Source organism: Stegastes partitus, unplaced genomic scaffold (assembly GCF_000690725.1).
Source record: "Stegastes partitus isolate 25-593 unplaced genomic scaffold, Stegastes_partitus-1.0.2 Scaffold2523, whole genome shotgun sequence".
In the NCBI taxonomy this organism is placed as follows: domain Eukaryota; kingdom Metazoa; phylum Chordata; class Actinopteri; family Pomacentridae; genus Stegastes; species Stegastes partitus.
Window position 1 is genome coordinate 15,968 of NW_007580254.1, and position 23,168 is coordinate 39,135.

General features: G+C 43.3%; 1 protein-coding gene across 1 annotated transcript in view; it reads left to right on the forward strand.

The window, feature by feature from the left end:
* The window catches only part of phf2 (PHD finger protein 2), a gene marked incomplete at its 3' end in the record, with an annotated part of 38,346 nt that extends 15,615 nt beyond the window's left edge, over positions 1–22,731 (forward strand). Inside the window, exons 5-21 of the mRNA XM_008305492.1 lie at positions 2,613–2,754; positions 2,874–3,060; positions 3,172–3,334; positions 4,623–4,710; positions 4,999–5,105; positions 8,245–8,336; positions 8,421–8,510; positions 9,747–10,100; positions 11,021–11,137; positions 13,683–13,798; positions 13,976–14,154; positions 15,481–15,548; positions 16,889–17,055; positions 17,876–18,192; positions 22,034–22,129; positions 22,209–22,318; positions 22,402–22,731. Coding sequence (XP_008303714.1) covers positions 2,613–2,754; positions 2,874–3,060; positions 3,172–3,334; positions 4,623–4,710; positions 4,999–5,105; positions 8,245–8,336; positions 8,421–8,510; positions 9,747–10,100; positions 11,021–11,137; positions 13,683–13,798; positions 13,976–14,154; positions 15,481–15,548; positions 16,889–17,055; positions 17,876–18,192; positions 22,034–22,129; positions 22,209–22,318; positions 22,402–22,731 — 2,723 coding nt within the window. The remainder of the gene's footprint in view (positions 1–2,612; positions 2,755–2,873; positions 3,061–3,171; positions 3,335–4,622; positions 4,711–4,998; positions 5,106–8,244; positions 8,337–8,420; positions 8,511–9,746; positions 10,101–11,020; positions 11,138–13,682; positions 13,799–13,975; positions 14,155–15,480; positions 15,549–16,888; positions 17,056–17,875; positions 18,193–22,033; positions 22,130–22,208; positions 22,319–22,401) is intronic.
* Positions 22,732–23,168: the final 437 nt, after the last annotated feature.

The following is a 23,168-nucleotide window of genomic DNA, read 5'->3' on the forward strand; positions in this document are numbered from 1 at the left end:
ATCTATCTATCTATCTATCTATCTATCTATCTATCTATCTATTGATAAGATCAATGGGATGCTGGTTTGGATGCTGCTGCCTGTTTCTTATTCTGCTACCGTCGCTAACACAGCTAGCACAACGACAGCTTTAATTAATCTTACAGTCGGGGATTAAGTCAGGATTTGTGAGGAGGTCAGTACAGTAGGAACAGGGACTATTTCTAGAAAGCAGTTCCAGGAAAAAACGACTGTTTTCAGTGTATGTAGATGGTCAAGAATAACATTTTTTCTTTATGTTTTTTAAAAAGAGCTGTCGAGGTTTCTTTCACGTCTGAAGTGTCCCATTACGTCAGTCTAAAGAGCCACATGTTAAGATTCTCTTTTTGTTTTTCTCATTTATGAACTTTCTTGACCTTTTGATCATTTTAAACAAGCAACATTTGAATTTAAAGTTGAAGATGACGTACCAAAGGCCAGATGTGCAGACCAGACTCACTGCAGGGAGCTGTGTGTTTTCATCACCCTGTTTTTATTTACTGAACTGATGAGATGAGCTCCATCCTCACAGTAATATCACTCCTTTAACTATGATTGCATTCAGGCAGCAGACCTGAGACCTCTCTGTGCTGATCCACCTGATGCACAGGAACACTGTGACTGTTTAGAGGAAGCTACAGTCTGATTTATGCTGAGAGGTTCTGGAGCTGCTTTGTTCCTGTGATTTCACCACAGCTCTGCCTGCCTCTAGAAAACCATTGAGGTTAATCAGGCGACGTTAGATCACAATGACATGTCAGAAACTGTAAATATTTAATGAAGCTGCTGCTGATGGTGCTCAGCTCCTCCCTCAGTGTGGACACAGTGTGGACGCTGCTGCTGTTTAATAAAGTCACACATTCCCACCTCACTGCTTCTGCTAGAAGTAGGAGGATGTCCAGGGCTCTTAGTCAGACTGCAGCAGATGTTTGCTTCATAAATCCTTCATTTTGCTCCTTTTAGCACTGACTATAATAATACATATTAATCACTTTGAACAGAACATTAAAAAGGAATTAAATGCTGCATCCTGGTGATCAAACAAGCTGCTCTTATTGCTGATTTCTTTCTCATTTGAACTAATGAGCTGATTTAATAAATGATCCTTAATTAAATGCATTTAAATATTTGCTTCAGAGGCAGTTTAATCAGATTAGATCACATACATTTTATTTACCACAATGCTGACATACAGTCACTGTGTTCACACATTTCCATTAAAGAAAAGTCACAGCAGCCACTCAAATAACTAGAAACTGAAAAAAGTCACCATAAATACAAATTAGCTAAATTATAATTTAGTGAAATAAAACATTACTTTTGAATTGTGGGTGAAAAGAAGAATAAAAAAAACTGTCCCGGACAAATTAGAGCACGTTGCTGATGAGCAGTGTTTGTTTGTTTGTTTGTTTGTTTGTTTGTTTTTTAATATTTCTGTTGAACCACATTTCAAACCAACGTCATGATGTTCATCACATTTTTATTTATTATTACTTTTGTCAGTTTCAGCTCATTTCAGTGACGGCTGCTTTGTTTTTTCCTCCTTTAATGGGAGCCTGTGAACACGTCAGGACCACTGGGTGGTTTTATCTATGTTGTAGAACAATGTGTGTTCTGGAGGTTTTTTCACACAGAAACATCTCCAGCTGATGTACGTCATCCTAATGTTTCAGATCATGGTCTTGATTTGGTTTTCATGTCGTATGTTTTGGCTGCGTTGTAGTTTTACAGAAGGTGATTTAGGGGGTTCAGTCCATCCATCACTTCCTGCTCCACCTGCGCTACAGTGTGAGGTGCAGTAACAACAGAAGCCCAGAATTACCAACAGGATGAACGTTTACCATCTTTACTGCCGCTCTGCTGCAACTATTAACACTCTGCTTTCACTACTGCTCATCTTCATGAGCAGAAATGTCTTCAAAAGTCTTTTGTTTCGTCGTGAAAAGTTTTGAGATGATGTCAAGACATATGAGAAACTATTTCAGCTGACGTGGCTGTAAGGCTGGTGTGTTATAGTTTCTAAGGATTTCAAACCAGGTGGTAGCACAGACCAGGAAACATTCTCATGATTATATTCTCTGTCGTGTTGTGATGATTGAAAACATGCAGACGCTCAATTTGCAAAGCCGACCTCTTCTGAAAGGTTTTCATACTTTTCCAAAGTATGCAGAGAAAGTCTTCATTCCAAAGCAGATTGAAGCTGGCCAGTGCAGCAAAGTGCAGTAAAGTGCAGTAAAGTGCAGCAAAGTGCAGCAAAGTGCAGCAAAGTGCAGTAAAGTGCAGCAAAGTGCAGCACATGCAGATGTAATAAACATGTGAAAGCTTCCTCACACCCTGACCGTCTGCACTAGAGACGATGGTTGTGTGGTAGATAAAAACCGTCCAATAGTTGTTTTTATTTGTCAGATGTGCTCTTCTGTTCCTGGTCAGTAGGGGGCGTATGTGTCCTCTGTGCTGCTCCATGATGAGGTCACACATCAGCAGCATCCTGGTGCAGACATCTCTTGCTAAACAGTTTGCTGTCTAAGGAAAATGTTTAGCTTGTTAGTTTCCCCTCAGCTTGTTTTCATCCCGTCTTCTGTCTGGTGTCTCAGGTCCTGACGTCGGCGTGGACGTCGTCGACGTCACCAAACAGACCGACAGCAAGATGAAGCTGAAAGAGTTTGTGGACTATTACTACAGCACAAACAGAAAGAAAGTGTTGAACGTCATCAACCTGGAGTTCTCCGACACAAGGTACCAGCTCTCTGTCTGACGCTGCTGAAGCTCTGAAAAAGCTCTCCAGCGGTTTATAAAGATGCCAGTCTGGTGGAAAACTGGTGGTGCTGATTTCTTTTTCTGTTTGTCTGGGACAGGATGAACAGCATCGTGGAGAGTCCACAGATCGTGCGGCGGCTGTCTTGGGTAGAAAACTACTGGCCTGATGACGCTCTGCTCGGGAAGCCCAAAGTCACCAAATACTGTCTGATCTGCGTGAAAGACAGCTACACAGACTTCCACATCGAGTGCGGCGGTGCCTCCGTCTGGTACCACGTCCTAAAGGTCCGTCTCACTTCTGGTCCGGCCCAGTGTGCTGAGTCACGATACGCTGCCCTCCTCCTGCTCTGGCATTACCGTGATGATGATGATGATGTTGTTGAATGTTGTTTGCAGGGAGAGAAGATCTTCTTCCTCATCAAGCCCACGTCGGCCAACCTGTCTCTGTACGAGCGCTGGAGGTCGTCGTCCAATCACAGCGAAATGTTCTTCGCCGACCAGGTGGACAAGTGTTACAAATGCACCCTGAAGCAAGGCCAGACCCTGTTCATCCCGTCAGGTCAGAACCTCTGCAGCCCTGATGGCTCTGGAGCTGCAAACATGAAGACAGAAAGTCAAGCTGAGTCAGTTAGTGGTGCCAGGAGGAAACCATTTGCTCCTGTTCAGTATTTTATTTAACTGTAAATTTAATATCATTGTCTTTTGAGCTGTGGTGCATTCAGGGTGCATTAACCCTCTGAACCCCGGATGTGAAAGGCCTTCAGTCTATTGAAAAAACCACCAAAATTCTTCCATTTATCAGAGTCAGAATTTATAAAAACAGAGAGAATCATCACATTTGTACCTGAAATGCTCCTGTGATATCTGGTCCTTTTGTAACTAAACCTGATCCTAAAATCATCCAACATGATGCATTAAAAAAAAAATCTGCAAAAATATAATTCTTCTCTTTAATCAGATTCTGTAAAAAACTAAAACTTCTGCGCTCGTCCCTGCAACTCAGGAGCCGTGACTGACTCAGCTGCAACCAACAGTCCTGTTACAAAAATGAACCAACCTGCAGGCTGTGTTTACAAATGGTTATATACATATAAATATAAATATATACATATGTACATACATATATATATAGAGCCTGTGGAGCCGCCATTTCCCCCAGTATTGGTACCACATGTGAGCACTTTGTTGCTTACTGTTTATGACGTTATAACTTTGTTGTGCTGCAAAAGGCATTTCTGAGTTCTGTCCTTGTCGCCACAGTGGTTCTGTTTCCAGAGAGGAGCAGGACTTTACTCTGGATTAAAAATAAATGAGCAAACAGAACAACTACTACTGCTTCAAGTTCAGAAAGTTAAACTGGTGTTTTCCCACTTTGGGAGCTTTTTTCTCAGTCAAGCAGGATTTGACTTGAACGCATCATCAGGTCCAATGCGAGTTATTAATAATAAAGGTTTCCATCAGTAGACGTTAATCAGGCTGAATGTGTGACAGGAGGGACTCTGAAAGCTCAGACTAGTTACAGGAAGTGTGTTTTGTGTCCTGCGTATGTCAGCTTCAGATCAGTCTGATCATCAGTCAGCTGAATCTAAAGGCTTCAGAAGATAAATGTACAGGAAGTGTTTTAAAAGCTGTTTGGTTCTATAGAATAAAGCAGACGTAGAACGACTACAAGTCAAAAGCAGCACTTCATTTTTCTATGTTATGTTTTCTATGTTTTCCTTTATTTGCCTCCTTTGTTGAACGTTGCTGCTGTAACAGCTCTGCGGTTATAAAGTCAGTCTAAGGTGAATATGATTTTCTTTCCAGATCAATATTTTGACATGAATCCGGTTTTCTGCTCTCCTCAGGCTGGATCAATGCAATCCTCACTCCGGTCGACTGCCTGGCGTTTTCTGGACACTTTGTTCACAACCTGAGCGTGGAGATGCAGATGAGGTTTGTTTTATTACACATTCATCCTGTGTGTCGTTTCCTTTTGATCGCTCTGATCCTCGGAGCCTCCTGCAGACTCTCATGTCCTAATTTGGGGGGATTTAGAGCGACTTGAGGCTTTGGCGGATGTTACTCACGAGTTTCCACTGGATCTTCATCTCATGTTTCGCTCCATATTCCACCAGATCTGTTTATGAATTCCCCCTCATTTAGAAATACCTTGTGAATGACATGGTTTGTTGGTAACGCATGACGTTGTTTAGCTGGAACATCTCGGCTTGTTCTCCTCAGAGCGTATGAAATCGAGAAGCGGCTGAAGGTCAAGACTCTCACCCCTTTTCCCAACTTTGAGACGGCGTGCTGGTATGTGGGACGCCACCTCCTGGAGCGCTTCAAAGGTGACCTTCTAAATCACTCCCATGTATTTATAGATTTCCTTTTTTTTGTCTAATGTGTGGTATTTTAATGTAAACTTACATCCTCATTTAACTCTCCATTTCTCTGGAGGAATGCACGAAGCCCAGAGAAAACACAAACACTGTCAGAAAGGCCTTTTTTTTTCCAGGCCGACGTTCAGCGTACGGCTGCCGCGCAGATGAGGAGCTGGATGCTTTCATATTATTTCAGTCATTAAATCGGTGAATCGCAGAGTTCACAGATGATTAGCTTCAAAAGGTTTGGCCCAGCTAGAATCACTTGCTCCATTACAAGCCTGTGTTTAAACTCCCCTCAGCTGGACTGGGCCAACTGTTTATGTTTCCACTGTTTTCTGTGTGTGTGTGTGTGTGTGTGTGTGTTGATAAAACCAGATTGCTGTTGTGTGTGGTGCACGCCATTAATATACCATTATTATCATTATTATCATTATTATGATTATTATTATTATTATTATTATTATTACAGCATTATTCCTTTTGCTGCTGCTCTTATGAATGACTTCCTGTTGTGGTCGTGGATCCGCTGCTCTTGACGGGACGGTTTGCTTTTAAGACTTGTTTTCCGTCTGAATTTGCATAATGTGACATAAATCAGTCTGCAGCAATAAGACTTTTCCAAAACGCTGAGTCATGTTCGGTAAGTCATCAAACCTTCTGAAGGAGTATGGATGGTGGACGTTGCGGTTACAGCTGGGTGGTATCTAAGTGCAGATACACCAGCTGATACATCGGCTGTGACAGTTTGTCCAGCAGAGAGCGCTGACGGTTCATTTCCATTCAGAGCCTCATCCCAAGTCTGAAATAGTTAAAGGTCCATCAACTGTTATACACAGTGTTTAGTTGGTTTAGACCCTTGATATCAGCCTCGTTTGAACTTTTTAATGATGCCTGATCAAATACACATTACACCTTTTAATCTGTTCAACCTTCTGTTTGTTTTACTTTTCCTGACTTCACTGCAATCGTGACACGATGCTGGATTAGAAGAACTTCAGATGTAGTGAGAGAAAGCCAGCCTCTCCGTCACCAAGCCTTTGTGAGATGCATTTCAGTGTTGGAGTGATGAAGGTTCAAACATGTTCCAGCTGCTATTGCAGGATCAGGAACTGTTGAGGAAGAAGCAGCCTTTTGACTTCATTGGATTCGTGTTTGAGTGACTGACAGCAGACGAAAACACTCTCACTCTCCACAATCCTTTATTCGTCACCTAAACCTCCAGATTAGACGCTGGGGAGTAACGATGATTGTCTCTGTGCATTATTTCCAAAGAATAACGGGGCTGTATGAAGCCATGCTGGCTGTTATAGAGGTCCAGGTTTAGCTTGTAGCTAGCTGCATTACCAGCTGCTCTTAGCTTGCTAGCTAGTAAGGATTTAAAGTAGATCCAAAGATGACTGGAGTGAGCTGCTGCCTTTGTGTTTCAACTGTTTTCTCCTGTTTTAAGTCAGACAGGGAGGCTGGACTTTGTGTTTAATTTTGCTGCTTTTATTTTGGTAGGTAAGTTGGTATCGTGTAGGTTTGGTCGAGCTCGTTCTTCATTTAAGTTCTACGCTACCTCCAATTTGTTTTTGGTCAACCATCACCTTTATTACAGAATCAACGTTTTATTGTAAATGAATAATTCATTTCCCAGTGAAGCCGCTTTCCTGTAGCTGCGTGAGATGGATCGGCATTTCATGTTGCGTTCAGGTACCCCGAGGCTGGGCGTGGTATTTAAGTTAGGCCTCAAAACATAAACTGAACTTCCCCCCAGACTGCTTTGAATTGTCATTTAGTCCTGTTCATTTAAAAACCCTCAGTTTAGTGGTTTCTAACAGGTGACAGTGAATCAGATGGTTCATCATAGCAGCAGTCCATCAGCAGGTTCCTCAGCAGCTCATCCTCACCCCGACCAGTGGAGGCAGCGAGCCGCCCTGCCTGGGCCTGGTTCTCTGGTTCTCTGGTTCTCTGGTTCTCTGGTTCTGGCTGAGTTCTCTTGTCCTTCCCAGTTAAGGGGATGTTTGTTGTTCACTCCAGCTGTCGACAGGCGCTTGCTCAAAGGGAATTCAAAGAAAACTTTGGATTTGTTGGGTTTCTCTATTCAGATTTGTGAAATGCTGTGACATGACATGTGTTGTGAATTTATTGTACATTATAAAAACAGTTGAGTGTAACTGAATCGGTCCGGCTGTTAATCACGGTGACAAACGCTCTGATAACAGCATGAAATCATAACTAATCCAACAAGTCTGAACCATGAACATCAGCATGCTAACAAGTAGTTCATATGACAGAAACCATATTTGGGGAGAACTTATTTGTACTGTTGTGCTTTAGTTCATATCAGATTCACAGACATAAAGGGGGCGGGGTCTATGGACAGTACTGCAAGCAGCCACAAGGGGGCGATCCAGACGCTTTGGCTTCGTTTGTGGGAAGCTGTCAGATCTTTATGTACAGTCTGTGGCCAATAGTAAAGGGCCAGAAGCTAAACAGGAGGAGACAGAGATGGGAGATAATGTTCAGTTACACTTGGATGCATCATAATCATGTGACAGTCGGAGGTTTTTTTAATTACAGGTGCTGCAAAGTTTTATATATATAAACAAAGTACGTGATTGTTTTTTAGCAAGGCTCAGATTGAGTTCAAAAACATGTAGCGAATAGGCTATAATATATAGAAGCAGTCCTGTGTACAGCAGCTAACACCAGTACAGACTGTGTAGCCTCATTGTGTTGTGCTGCTAATAGCTGATATTCACCGTATTTACTGTAACTTGACATTTTGGTGTTGTAGCTGATGCACAGTGAGCTGAAGTTTACTTTGTCCCTCAAGAACTGTTAACAAGTCCCTTGTTTTGTTGTGGATCAGCTCTGGTCCATGGAGGGAACAGGACAGTTTGTGTAAATACACCGAGCTGCTCACACGTCTTCACTCTGAGGCTCTTATAACAACAGCTCATCTGTTCTGCTGTTTGTGAAGCTTTCTTTGGTTACATCCTGTAAATCTGCTGCACGCTGTAGTTTGTGTTTTATTTTTTAAATACTAATGGTTCTGATTTGTCAGAGTTTAAAAGTCACGATTCATACAATGCTAACATTTGCATTTCTTCCTCCGTAGGTTTACATAAAGCAAACAAGCAACCAGCTCCATACCTGATTCATGGTGCCAAAATCATCAATGGAGCTTTCAGAGCTTGGACTAAGAAGCAGGTATGAACACGTCAGTGCAGGTTCAGCCGCTGTCCGCTGTCTGCTGATGTGATTCTAACAGATGTGTTTGCTTTCCTTTAACAGGCCCTCCTGGAACATGAAGATGAGCTTCCAGAGAACATGAAACCATCACAGCTCATTAAGGATCTTGCCAAAGAGATCAGACTGTCAGAGGTATTTTTATGACATTTTGGCATTTAAGTTCCCAAAGGATCCAGTCAAGCCTCTGTGACCCTGAATAGCATCACAGTTTGATCACTAGTGGCCAGATTTCTATGAAAAGTGCCCAAATAAATGGAATATTCATGGTTTTCAGAGGATGAACACTTTCCATTTTACTCCATGAACTCTCAAATGTTAAATGTGTGCATTCATCTCTTCTTCTAGTGTCACCACAGAACACACTTTAGCCCAATAAAGTCGTACAAAGTCGAGTTTTAGCCACAAAGTCATCAGAGGAAAACACCAACTAAAGTATTAAGGCCAAAAGGTTTTCTTCTTTTCCTTTTTTTGCTCATGAAACTGAAAAATTAAATGCTCGTCAGAAAAATAAACTCTGAACAGGGCTTGTTGCACTTTTACCAGCAGAGTTACAGCTAACGTCACCATCAACCCCAGTGAGCCTTCATCGGCCTGGTTCATCTGGCAGAGCGTCCTTAAACCAAAAACACTGCAAGAAACAATGCACAGCTGGTTTTTAACTTAAATAAAGTTCAGAAACAGAAGCTAATGGAAGTAATGGCCAAAGTTTCCAACTCTGTGAACAACAGCGTTCAGCATCAGTGAGTCTCACCGAGACTGAACCCATAAAACATCAGAGATCCCAACAGTCTGGTGAAGACTCCACAAGTCAGTAAATCACTGAATCTTTGTTATTTTTTTATTTTAAAAATGACTTAACATTATGATTGTTTTAATTGATCAGTTACTCTTCGTTAGTTGGGCTTCAATTTATTTAAGTTTATTTTTATTCGTATAGCCCTAATTCACAATCTAAGTCTTCTTATGTGTGAAGAGAAACCCAACAAATGCAGACAGATTCTTCTGAGACACACTTTGGCATCAGTGGGAAGAAAAACCTCTGATCTCGTTGTGCCGGGCGACACAGACATGAACGGTCCGACTCGTCACTGTTCACAGCTTTACAGGGAACAATTAAAAGAACAATAAACACAGAGGAGGTTGGTGAGAGCAGGTCCGAAATGCATCAGTCGGGTCACCTGCTGTACCAGAACCATGTGGTACCATTTCAGACATGATGAAGCCTGGATTGGGGGGTTTGTATGTCAGGGAGGGGATTTAAATCCTTTTCTGGATTTTACAGGGAGCCAATGAAGAGAAGCTAATGCTGCTGCTGACGGTCAGTATTCAATCAAAGCTAACATCACAGTTCTCCGCTTTCACTTCTAGAACGCAACAAAAGCCATCAAGAGCGAGCCCGCCATCAAGGTCCCAGTGGAGGAACCACCGTCCACCCACTCCGACCCGGAGGAGCCCGTTTCCCCGGCACACGTCCCGTCGCCCAGCAGAGAGAAATCCAGAAAGAAAGCTTCCAAACCCCCCAAGCCTCCCAAGCCTCCCAAACCCCCGAAGATGCCCAAGGCCCCCAAGCCTCCCAAGATGCCGAAGGTTAAGGAAGGAGGAAAGAAGAAAGCGAAGAAGGCGAAGGAATTGTCGCCGCCTCCCAAACCCTCCAGCTTTGCCGCGCTCGAGTCCCACGCCAAGGACATCTTGAGTAAAATGGACCAGCCGAAGAAGACGAAGGTGAGCAGATGGCGGCGTTAGCATGAGTCTTATTTTGTGGAATTCTTGTTTGTAGCCGTAGTTTTCTCTCTTTCTGAGCCAGTATGCTTCGCTTTCAGCAGAAAGCTTGTCAGATTTAAGCAGAGTGACGAAGGCTCACCATCTTGTCCTGCAAAGGCAGAACGCAGTAACTACACGTCTGGTCCACGCTGACACCACAATCAGTTGTTATACAACTAAATGGGCAATTTGTAGGCATAGAAATGTCATAAGAGCCACAAAACAAAAGAATAAACCAAACCGCAATCAATGTGCTCTGACTAACGGGAGCTAGCTAGTGAAATAGCTAGCACTAATTTACTAATTTTCCCGTGTTTTTTGGAATTTAAAAAAATGACATTTTGATGTTCTTGAAATCTCAGTAGTTTATTTTGACTTGTGTCTTTTCCCCCCACATAAAAAATGCAATAAAAACCTAAAATGAAACTGAAGAGAAAAAGTAACCCCAGTTCTGCTAAATGCTAATTAGCCTAGCTAGCAGAGAAGCTAGCTGCCTTCTCTGCAGCCTCTGACTCTTGAATTTCTATAATTTGATGTGGTTGAACATCATATTTAAATATGTTTGAACATTATTCATTAACCTTGGTCATTAGTTCAGATGTACCAAAGAACTGACAGAAATAACTCCATGTTATATTTGTAGACATTACATAAGTATTTAAAGGTTTTTTTTGGGCTCTATCTCGGTTCTGTGGCAATGATTAATGATCAGCACCACATTTTTACACATAAATCTGCCACCCAGTCCAGTAAATGCAGTTTTCCTGCACGTGGCTGCTGCTGTAGTTACAGCTCTCTGCCTTTGTGGGGCAGCATGGCTCCTCTTAAAAGGGTTCTTTCCTTAATAATTGTGTCTTTCTTTAAATACTTCCATTTTGCAGGCTGTTAAGAATGTTCTAAGCATGTCAGAGAAGGAAATATCAAAGCAGAACAATATGGAGAAGTTTGAAATCAGAGAGCAGAATAAAAACAAGACTGAAGCAAAATGGAAGTATAAGGTAAGATCATTTCAGCTGACACCTTCTGTCATGATTTCTAACTAATGGCTGCTTGTTACGGGCCAAAGTAAATAGTATCTCAATCTGTTCAAAGTTAAAACAAACCCAAGGCTTGGTGTTCTTTAGAAAAGACTTCGTGAAGGTTACAAGCTGAGCAGCTGAACAGAAAAAACAGAAAAACCCACGAGATCGTCCAGAAGTGATTTGCACACTTCACTTCAAAGCAATCAGGAAAAATAATGATGTGGCCCAAGTCGCACATTTGAGGCCTGCAGCTCATCAGAGCTGCTCCAGAAACATCCAGTTTACCTAATGGAGCTCCACCACGTCCATGTCCAGCGCGCTCCATTTAAGTATTTACACATGCTCTCATCCTAAAACAGAGAAGAGAGTTTGTTGTACGATCACTGCTGAACAACAGGGGAAGCTTTTTGGAACAAAAGAGTCATTTTGTTGAACGGAAGACATTAGAGGGCTTTGCTTTGATGGAAAACTCAATGCCAAACTGCTGTGGAATGTCTGCAGCCTCCAAGGATCTCCATCCAACTGCTCCTTCACGTCGGGCCAAACATTTACAGATGGAGAAGGAACCCTGTGAGATGTTTACCAAGGTCACAGGAGACCAAAGGCTCACAGCTCCTCCGGCTCCGTGTGCCGTTACATTAATCCGTGTTAGCGTCGATTTTAAAAAATGAACCGACACGACGTGAAACTTTAGTTTGAGGTTCCACTGCACCGTCTCATGTCTTTAACTTTGCCAACAAAACCGTGGAGGAGTGAATATTTAAAAATGAGCGTTCTTAGATCTCAGTTAATTACACAGTGTGCTCAGCGCTGACCGCTTTGCATTCCTCCCAGGATGGAGGAGTTGGTGTAAAGTGGGTCAGAAAACGGCCCGAGTGAATCCGAGCCGTGGGGATTACCACCACGATGCTCATTTAACGCCTACGTATTTGTTTGAAGAGCTGATGAGACAATTAATTCTGAGACTTTCTTTTAGTCTCAGTCGTTTCATTTCTGAGTCAAATTACAAACAGATCGGCCGTCATGTGTGAGCCTGACATGAGCGCTCTGGTTTGAGAGGTCTGAGAGGTTTTAGTGTTCAAAAAGAGCTGATAGGAGGGAAAGACAGGCCACAGTTTACTGATTATTTATTTAAATGTAGGATTTTTTTAGTCAAGATACTAAAAACAAGAAGGAACTTTATGAAACTAAAGCAGATTCTTTAGCGTCTATTTGATGGCAAAAGACTAACATGTGATGTTCATTATTATCGTACTCTGCTGTACTCTGTTATCTTGTACTTCATAACAGAGTATAGTACTCTGCTATACTCTGTTATGAAGCACAAGATAAGAAAAGTCACAAATGAAGACGAGCCTGAAACCTGATTCACCCCAAAAGCTTTGGGGGTTCTGGAGCCAGAACCAGAACTGATTTTAAAAGTTTAATACAATCCATTAAATTTTTGCTTGAAGAGGTTTATAAAGGTTCATTAAATTGTTGTAATCTGAATTTGTACTGAGGAATTAGATTAGTGTCAGTAACAAACTAATATACAGAACTATAACTCTATATTAAATCTATATTAAATCTATATTAAATCTATATTAAATCTATGTTAAATCTATATTAAATCTATGTTAAATCTATATAAGTCCTATAAATCTTCAGGCCTGTAAACACAACAGGGACTTTTTACCACCTCATAAAGTCACTCACATGTTTTCTAACATCGTTTATTTGAACTCGTGTTTCATTCCATTTTATGAATAGCTCTGTTTTGGTCTCCACCAACCTCTCAGGCTCTTTAGTTCTTCTAACAACTAGCGGGTTGCTAGCAGGTACTAGTGGAGGCTTTTTTCATTTACCTATTGAGGCACCTGAATATAAGCCCCACCCACTAACTTTAAGAAGAAAACCAGGTGTGTTCATATACAGGCTGCAGGTGTCCACGTGGTAACATGAGATATTTACACAAATATTTTTTTTAACTTTTAATTAAATACGTACCAGTAACACACACAAATATGTAAATGCTTCCTTCTGAACACTTCCTGTAACACGACTGGTTAAGAAAATAAAACTCCAGCAGCTTCCAGGAAAAGTCACTGATGGCTATCTTCATCTTCCTCCTGCACTAAAACCACTAAAGTCGTCTTCTTCAGCCTCAGAATCACTTCATCACTTCCTCAGTCTCTCTGTCGTCGTCGCTCTCAGCGTCACTTTCATCTCGAGTCAAATTCGTAGAAATCCATAAATTAGCCGCATCGTTGTTTAAGCTGCAGTGTTCAAAGCGTGTGAATAAAGTAGCAGCTTCTAGTCCAGACATTACGGTAAAAAAACAAACAATAATAATTATGAAAAGTGGAGTTGAACCAAAACAATGAGCTAAAGAGGCTAAAACGCTCTTTTACGTTGTGCTTAATCCTTTAAACCTTTTATAAAACTTCTAATACAGCTTTTAAAAGCTGGACGTCATGCTGATTTAATTATTATTATTATTATTATTGTTATTGACGCTCTTTTCTTTGGGACGTTGCAGAACAGTAAACCAGACTCGCTGCTGAAAATGGAGGAGGAGTGCAAATTTGACAGAACACCGCTGTCAGGCAATAAAGACAGATTCAGCTTTACTATGTCTCACAGGAAGATGCCCAGGTATGTATGGAGCGGCTGCCATTGCTGTGTACATGTTTTATGGTAGGAGAGCCACCAGCCTCCTCCTGTGGTGAGTTACGGTGATCACAGAGCTGTGAGGCCATTAGAGCTAATTCAAGGACTTCTCTCTGTGAGTGCCTCGGCGCTCGCTTATTGTCCTGCGGTTTTGCTTTTCAGCTCCAAGACGCTGAAACCTCAGACCAACTCAAGTGTTTTTGGATCATTACAAAACCTGAAAGAGGACAAAAGCAAGCCAGTGAGAGACGAGTACGAGTACGTCTCAGACGAAGGGGAGCTGAAGATTGACGAGTTCCCCATCAGACGGAAAAAGAACACGGTCAAGAGAGATCTTTCCTGTGAGTATCGTGGAGTCAGTTTATCTGAGTTTATCTAAACGAAGCGCTGCGTAGAAATCTGAACACTTTCCCCAGATCCTCTTAAACACATCAAAAACAGAAGAAAATACATTTAAGTTTTCTGTGATCTGGAACTTATTCATGAACTTCAGGCTTTTTTTTTAGCTGTGAAAATGTAGTTCACACTGACGCACGAAGCACTTTGACATATTTCGGTACATTAAGAAGATTTTAAATTAGACTTGTTCCAGACCTTTGAGTGTCTAAATCAGAGCTTTGGCCTGTTTTCTTCATCCGGCTGCTTCCTGCTCTGTGTGTGTTCCTCCACTCAGTGCCCACCAGTCTTCCCACAGTGTTCATAAAACACACCATGAATACATGTAAATAAAGGGAGCAGGTGTTGCAGCAGATACATCAACACTCTGCACATTTGGCACAATAAAGAATTTTCTTTTCATCCTTTTAGCAGCAGCTACTGAGCAACCTGTCCACCTGTCAGACTTGGTTTGGTTTAGTAAAAACCCACATTCAGTTGGATTCTTCATCCCATCCTCTGGCTAAATCCTGGAGCCCACGGTTTGTTTTTTTGACCACCTGCTCCCAGTAGGTTTGCGTTAGGATCCCAACACAGTCCTCCTTCCTGAATCACATCCTGATGAGTTCAGCGTTTCATACAGCAGGTCTGTTATTGGACGTCATCCTCCTGCATACGTAGCTAACGCCAACAAACCTGCATGTGTGAAGCTAGATCTAACTTATCACTACAAAATATATCTCAAAACTCAGGACTCCAGTGGGTGACAGGATTCATAGGGAGTCAGTTTCAGTGTTTATCGTGGGACAACAGAAAAGCTGACGGGCTTGATTGGGACAGCGATCACAGTGTGGGAAAGACAGCGTTACAACGCAGAATAAAGGATCTGATTTCTGGCCATAAGAGTCAAAGATGATGGTGTTGATGCTGGTTACGCTGTTTGTTCAGTGTGTAAAATATCTCTTAAAGACAACATGCTGATGCTTTGTGCTGGCGTTGGGATTCTGACTGAAGCTTTTTAGTGGGTCTGGGACGGGACAGAGAAAACCCCCTCCAGTCGATGCAGGGGTTCAGGGTGATTTTAAATACATTTAAATAATTAAATGGACATAGTTATGCGATCAGTAATAAAAAGGCCGCCACGGCTTCTTTGTTGTTGGTTGTGTATCATGTATCGTATAACGATGATAATGACACTATAATAACGTCTATGTTCACTCTGACAAAGTGTTTAAAGATTCACGTGACTGTTGTTGTGATGCTGCTCAGTGATGACTTCATTTTTCCCTCAGTTCTGTCAGACATCAGAGAGCCCATCCAGCCAGCCAAAAAGCCAAAGTTCCAGTCCTTAGTGACCAAGGTATGTGTCCCATCACTTCACCTCACAGAAACAACAGAGAGCCGGGTTGTAAGCACTGTAACTGATTCACTCACATTTTCTAAGCTGCTGCTCGCTTCAACAAAATGACTGAATAGTAAAATAACGATGTTGAGATTTTTATTTAAGTAATTTATAAACTTCTAAATCTAGAAGAGTTTTTCATTTTTCACTGCAACAGAAAGTCCTGCAGCTCAAAGTAGCTCAAAGGATGGAGAACTGGACTATATGAGCTAAATGCTTTAAGATGTATTCAACAACAACAAGAGTTACCAATGCTGGAGATAAATGGGGCTCCACGTGCTGTGGACATTTTTAAACTTGACATGTAGGATATGAGGTGAACTTTGCCAACAGAACCAGGTGTGATTAGTTTAAGGATCGTGGGAAAGTTGTCTTTATTTTTCCAGCTTGAGGCTTTGAGGAATCGTGTAACGTCGGCGATTTTAAACCCACCAACGGGTTTAGAGGGTTAACAAGTAGTCACTGCTTTGGACTCTATGTATGAGAAGAGACGGTGGAACGCTGCAATGCTCCTTTAAAACTCTGATGTAGAATTAAAAACTCAACGTGTGAGGAGGAAGCTGTGGAACACCACACGCTGATGAGGGGAATAGCTGTGGTATGAACGGAGGAAGAAACAGACTTAGACCAGATGCTCTAATGTTTACTAATGAGAGGTCACTGGAAACCATATCACAGCCTTGATCTGCTGTTTCACTGGCTATTCTCACCCAGCCTGAGCCGGAGCCTCACACGGATCTCCAACCAGATCCAGGCCCCATTAGCAGATGGACAAAGCAGGCAGCGATCCTCAGCATCTAGACCCTGAGGGGTCCAAACGGCCTGGATTCATCGAGTCTCTTTGTTTGTCATGAAGCCAGTTTAGGAATATTAACTAGAGTCAGGTCCTGTATTATCATCTGTTTGTCCTCACGTGTCTAAATGTACACGGTGTGTATTTCTTAACGTATTTATGTTAAACATAAAGAAAGGGGGGCTGCAGGTGGATCAGTGGTTAGCACCGTTAGCGCCTCACAGCTAGAAGGTCGCCGGTTCACGTCCCGGTGAGGGCACTGGGATCTTCCTGCGTGGAGTCTCCATGTTCTCCCCGTGCAGCGTGGGTTCTCTCCGGGTTTTTTTTAATGCTGTAAATCTGTGTTTCCGTGTAGACGACAGGAAACATGGTAGAAACATCTCTGTTTGGTGAGATACCTGCTGTGTGTGGACGAGGTCTTAGTATCTCAAATCTCACGGACATGGGAGGCAGACATGTTCAATCAGTTCCACATTACTCTTTTGTGTTCTTCTTCCAAAAGCAGAACGTGGACTCCTCAGATGAAGAGACTCTGCACATAGACACGGAGGCCAAGCCGGAGGCGAAAAGTCGCAACTCTAAGGTGAAGAAAAAGGGCGGCAGCGCTGCAGGGATCCTGGACCTGCTGCAGGCCAGCAAGCAAGTGGGCGGCATCGACTACAGCGCCAACAGGTAGACCGACCCGACCCTGACGTCGTTACCTTCTGCTTCCTTCACTCCATTTCTTTCAGCACCAGCGGAGCTTTCACTTCTAAACTCATTTGGGTTGCAGAACACACACAGCATTACTCTCTAAACGGCTCCCACTGGACCCTCTTTCCTCCCAGTAAATGAATTTTAGGTCTCTTTAATGGGCCGAGTCTCTGACAAACAAACGGTCCGCTCAGCGACAACGTAATTGGATGAAAAAGCTGAATTTTATAACTTTGCTCAGAGCTGAAAAATCAACTAGCGACTGGAGCAACAGTTTATGCAGATCCTGTCAGCAGTTTGTGTTAAGTCTGTGTTTGTTTCATCCCCCGTTAATCTATCAAACGAGCTGCATGGCTCCGGGCTCTTCCCTTCGCCTTTCGCTGTTTGCTGTTTCGCTCAGCTCTTGATGGTCTATTTCCACCACACTGAAAGCTATAAATGAGCAATGAAAGAAAGAAAGAAAACATCGCTGAAAAATGTTAATTTCTCAAAATTGTTTCGGCGCTTTGAAGGAAGAACGAAGCTACAGCAGCGCTTGATTGCTCAGCAGCTAATAGCTTAATTGGTGTGTGAATTTCCAAGAGGCTTCTCAAAGTGATCACAGGTCCGTGGAGAATATTCGCAGCTGACAGTTTCACTTTCTCCTCCAGATTCAGCTCACATGTCAAGAAAGTCCGTACGGTCACCTCGACTTCAAAGCCTTGTTCACTTATTTCTCTCTTTCTCTTCTCCTCTGCCAGTGTGTTGACTGCCGTGTAATGGCTGTGTTGTTGTGTATTTCTTATTGACGTACTTACAGTCAGCCACCTGCATCTCCCAGCACACAGGAGGCCATTCAGGGCATGCTGTCCATGGCCAACCTGTCGTCTTCAGAGAGCTTGCAGCAGCCGTGGAGCAACAGCCAGTCCAAAAGCAATAGCCAGTCCAAGAGCAACTCGCACAGCTCGCAGGCCAGCAAGAAGGCCGGCGGGGGAGCCGGCGGCGGCGGCGGCGGCAACAGCAAGCGACCCACCAAACGCCTCCCGAAGAAACCCAGAAAAAGCAGCAGCATCGAGAGTCTGGACTACGACGACGACCAGGATCACATGGACGCATGTTTCAAGGACTCCGACTACGGTAAGAGACACAGGCTGAGAGAAGATGTAAATATGAGGAAAGGTTCAGGAGGCAGGACGACGGCCTTCATGAGCTTTACTGATAAAAGTCACATTAAAGGTTTCTGATACAAACCAGCACAAGCAGCATGGACAGTGATCAGCTGTCAGGACATCCTCTGTTCAGCAGCAGTACAAACCTGGAGTAGTTCATTCAGCAGGATTCACTGGTCAGAATAAAACATATAATAAATATAAAACAGGCCTCATGCTGCGCCGTCACACTTCCTCGTACAGCTCTGTTCACGCCACTGATGGCTTTTAAATGACATTTTCCAAAATGTGTGGTTCACATAAATAAATAAATCCAACACTTGTCCTCTCCTGTGCAGTGTAACTGATACCCACCCTGACCTCCTCTTACTGTCACTGAAATGGCATAATTATGAGATCGCACAATGATGAGAAGAGATGCTTAATTACAAGCTCTTCTCTCCTGATTATAAGACAGTAAGTTATAATTACAAGACAAGGTTTGTTCGTTTTTGTTTTTGTTCTGTTTTTTTCTTTTGTAAATCCTCCTGTACCAACTAAACTAGAATAATTAGCCCTGTTTCAGCCTCCCTCCTTTGGTTCCACTTGTTTTACGTTTGAAGCGCTTCACTGCTCGGCTTGCACAGCATCACTTCAGTTACTTCAGCTTGTATTACCTCCAAATAGTTGCATTAGTTCCTTTTATTTCCTTTGAAAAATCAAAAGCAAAATAGTTTAGAAAGACTGTATTAAGATAGAGAAACTTCAAGCAACCAAAGAGAATACAGTTCTAATTAGTACATTGAGTACACGTCCATCCATCCATCATCCATCCATCCATCATCCATCCATCCATCATCCATCCATCCATCCATCCATCATCCATCATCCATCCATCCATCATCCATCCATCCATCATCCATCCATCCATCCATCCATCATCCATCCATCCATCCATCCATCCATCCATCCATCATCCATCCATCCATCCATCCATCCATCCATCCATCCATCCATCCATCCATCCATATCCATCATCCATCCATCCATATCCACCATCCATCCGTCCATCATCCATCCATCCATCCATCATCCATCCATCCATCCATCCATCCATCCATCCATCCATATCCATCATCCATCCATCCATCCATCCATCCATCATCCATCCATCCATCCATCCGTCCATCCATCCATCCATCCATCCATCATCCATCATCCATCCATCATCCATCCATCCATCCATCATCCATCCATCCATCCATCCATATCCATCATCCATCCATCCATCCATCCATCCATCCATCCATCCATCCATCCATCCATCCATATCCATCATCCATCCATCCATATCCATCATCCATCCATCCATCCATCCATCCGTCCATCCATCCGTCCATCCATCCACCCATCCATCCATCCATCCATCCATCATAATTAAGAATTGTACAAACATCAGAGCTGCATCATGGCTCGATGTGGATAGGAACTGTAAAAATCTGACTGTGAGGCTTCACAAAGTTGGGAAAGGACACAAGAAGATCAGTTACTGACTACGAAATCTATGAAAACACAATGGCAGTAATCAGGAGGTGTAGAACGAGCCGTAGTCGCACTAGTCAGTCTCAGTGACTCCTCCTCCATAACTTGCACAACTGAGCTCAGAAAACCAGAGAGGCAGCTGCTTCAGACTCACTACAGCAACTGAACTAAACTCACTACCAGGAGCTGAGACAGTGTGAAAGGCTCTGCATAACATCAAGCGTGCCTACTTTCTGACAAAAAACTGCAAGATAAACTTTGCCAAAGGACATGAGAAGAAGCTCAGTGGATTCTCGGAGCACATTCTTCAGTCAGATGAAATGGAGGTGCTCAGATGGAGCTCGTGGCCATGGACCTGGTCAGGACTACCACAGTAGAAGCCTCGTCCTGACAGGAGGGCGTGTGGTGATGCGGGGCTGCCTGACAGCTGTTGGGAGATGACATTCACACATGGCAGATACTGACAAGACGACTCCAACCTGCAGACGCCTGCAAAATGTTCATGATCCAACGCACGCTGCCAGAATCACACAAGAGTTTCTGAAGAAGAAAAAAATGTAAACTATGACCAAATGAGTCACCTTTAATCCAAGAGAGGAGCTTTGAGGTGGAAGGAGGACGTGACGCAGAAAGAAGCAGCTGAACTATCGCTGGTTAATGACAGAACATTTGTGCAACACTTTCATACTGAGGCAGAATAAGTCTGTTTAAAACTACTCAATGTAGAAATCTATCTGCTCATTTTAAGTTTTACAGAAGAGCAGAAACCTGCTGTTCAACTTCATGGAATGACTTCAAGGTGGTGCAGTGTTGAACCATTTGACATCTAAGTGGTGGTGCACTGCTGTTCGGTTACATGTGGCTGTTGTGAGCAACCATCTGACAGCATCACTTCTCTTTTGAAGGCCTTTCACTAATACTTGTTCTGATCCGGTTGTTCTCGTAGTTTAATCGTAGCAACTGGACCTGCTTGAGTTCCTTCAAGACGTCTCTCCAACAGGCTTCATCAGCTCTGACTGACTAGTTGGGAGTCCCACATACGTGTACCCGTCAGTTTTCTCAAGTGTAAATGGCTCCTTAAGGATAGAAGCATGTGGAACTCCATCAGTCAGAGCTGATGAAGCCTCCTGGATGAGAGGTGGAACGTCTTTAAGAACAACCACGACCTGGAGGACTGAGGACCTTCACAGACATTCTGATTTGGTCTTCAAGATGTTTCATAATTTATTGATTGTTATCTTGTTGTTATTATTTATCAGTTTTATAGGTTATTGTTTGTCACATTGTACCTGTAGAAAGGACATCATATATACAGTTTATGATTTAATGATTATTAATTTAATATCCCAACGTTAACTCCTAAAAAGTCTTTAGGATTACGAAATGATGTGGACTCACTATTTTGACCAACAGCATTAAAACTGCTTTTAACAATCAATACATTAGACAATAACAATAATAATAATTCAGATTTAGTCGTAGACTTTCTGTTTTCTCAGATCGATTCCAGACATGTCACACAGTCCTGATGTGCAGCAGCTCTGCTCTGGAATCAGTGTTACAGCTTCTTAGTGAACCCTGTTCAGGTCTTTTGGTTTCGGGGACATTTGTCGTGCATTTGGAACCAAAAACACGTCAACTTCCCAGAACATTTATTTCACACAGTATAAAAGTCTATCATGAATACCAACAGTGATCTTATCTTCTTTCTTGGACCTTCTACGTATGGCAACATGAAAGTCCTGAACCGGGTTAAGGTCTTAACAAGTGTGCAGCTCAAAACCCAGCAGACGACGGCAGCTCAGGGTCGTACTGGGAGCACACCAGTGAAAACAAACTGGTTCTCACTGCTGCTAACAGGTGCTGTTAAAATCCGCATATGGCTCATTAATTGTAAATTTGCTCTGGAACTGTTCCTGAAGAGCAGAAGATTGGGGCTCATGTTCATGTTTTTCCCAAATCCACTCTTTCGTGTGACTCCGGTATGTGATCCTTTCTTTGTGAACCCACTCCAGCTGTCTGGACCCTCCCAGTCCATTAACACACAATCCAAGCAGTTTAATTACTGCCTAATAAGCTGTTTGCAAATTCTCTCTCTGAAATGCTGGAGGTGAAGGAGGGCGAAGCTCCTCTCACAAACATCTCCATCATCCTGTTATCACGTATTTAAAGCTCTAGACTGGAGAGGTTGTGCCGTCAACAGCTGCCTAACATCTGTCCCACAAGCTGCCACCGTCGATGCACAGAAAACACACAATCCTGTCATGACTCATGTGTTCTGATTGTAGTGTACCCGTCGCTGGAGTCCGAAGAGGACAACCCTGTTTTCAAGTCCAGATCGAAAAAACGGAAAAGCAGTGACGACACTCCGTACAGCCCCACCGGTGGGTATTCACGTCGCTAAAGAAACATCTCCACAGTTCTGTGATTTCAATGTCATCTAATCCCTGATTTGAATCGCAGCTCGCGTTGGACCTTCAGTTCCTCGACAGGAGCGGCCGGCGAGAGACGGCGCCCGTGTGGCCTCCATAGAAACCGGCCTGGCAGCAGCTGCGGCGAAGCTTTCTCATCAGGTACGTTCATCAAACCTCGGTTTCTCTCACATAGCAGCGCATCCCTGTTCATGTAACTCAAGCCGACACTCACATGTCACCAGGAGGAGCAGCAGAAAACCAAGAAGAAGAAGAAAAGCACCAAAAAGAAGGCAATAGTAATCGAGGAGCCCCCGAAAATCTCTCAGGACAGTAGCTCGCCGGAGCACAATCTGGACTCCCAGGACGGCAGCCTGACGGACCACGAGTTCAACACTGGAACGGTCAAGTCGCCGGGAGGGCCGCAGCCCATGGCGCCGGGCGTTTTCCTCAGCCAGAGGCGGCCGTCCATGTCGTCTCCCAACAACAGCACCAACTCCACGAGCACCAACAGCAGCGGCATGGCCAAGCTGGACCGCGTGGGCGCGTCAGATGCCAAAGGTGAGCTTCAGCCGGTTAGACGGAGTATCCTCTGGACACAACACAGAACCGTTAGCTGTGGGTGGAGCAGTCAGGGAGTCCAGACTTTGACTCGATTCTAATTAGGAGGTTTGAGGGTCCGTGTTTCTCAGGAACCGCCTCATAAAGAACGAATACTTTGGTGCTAAGTGCAGAGAAAACAGAGACAGCGTTCACTTGGAAACGGCCTCGTAATCCATTTGAATCATTTGCCTTCTTGCCGTCACTGTTGAATAATGGACCGAATGCATATTTACTGGGTTTAGAGTTAGCCGTTTTCCATGTTGTTACGGCCAACGCGTCTTTCCAGGAAGCTTCCGAGGAAATGTTTGGAGAAATTCTGAAACACAACGCTTCATCTGAGCTAGTAATCAATAACAATTAGCAAATACAAGTTTGGTTTGGCAGCTGCTCTCTTTAGGCATGCAGACCT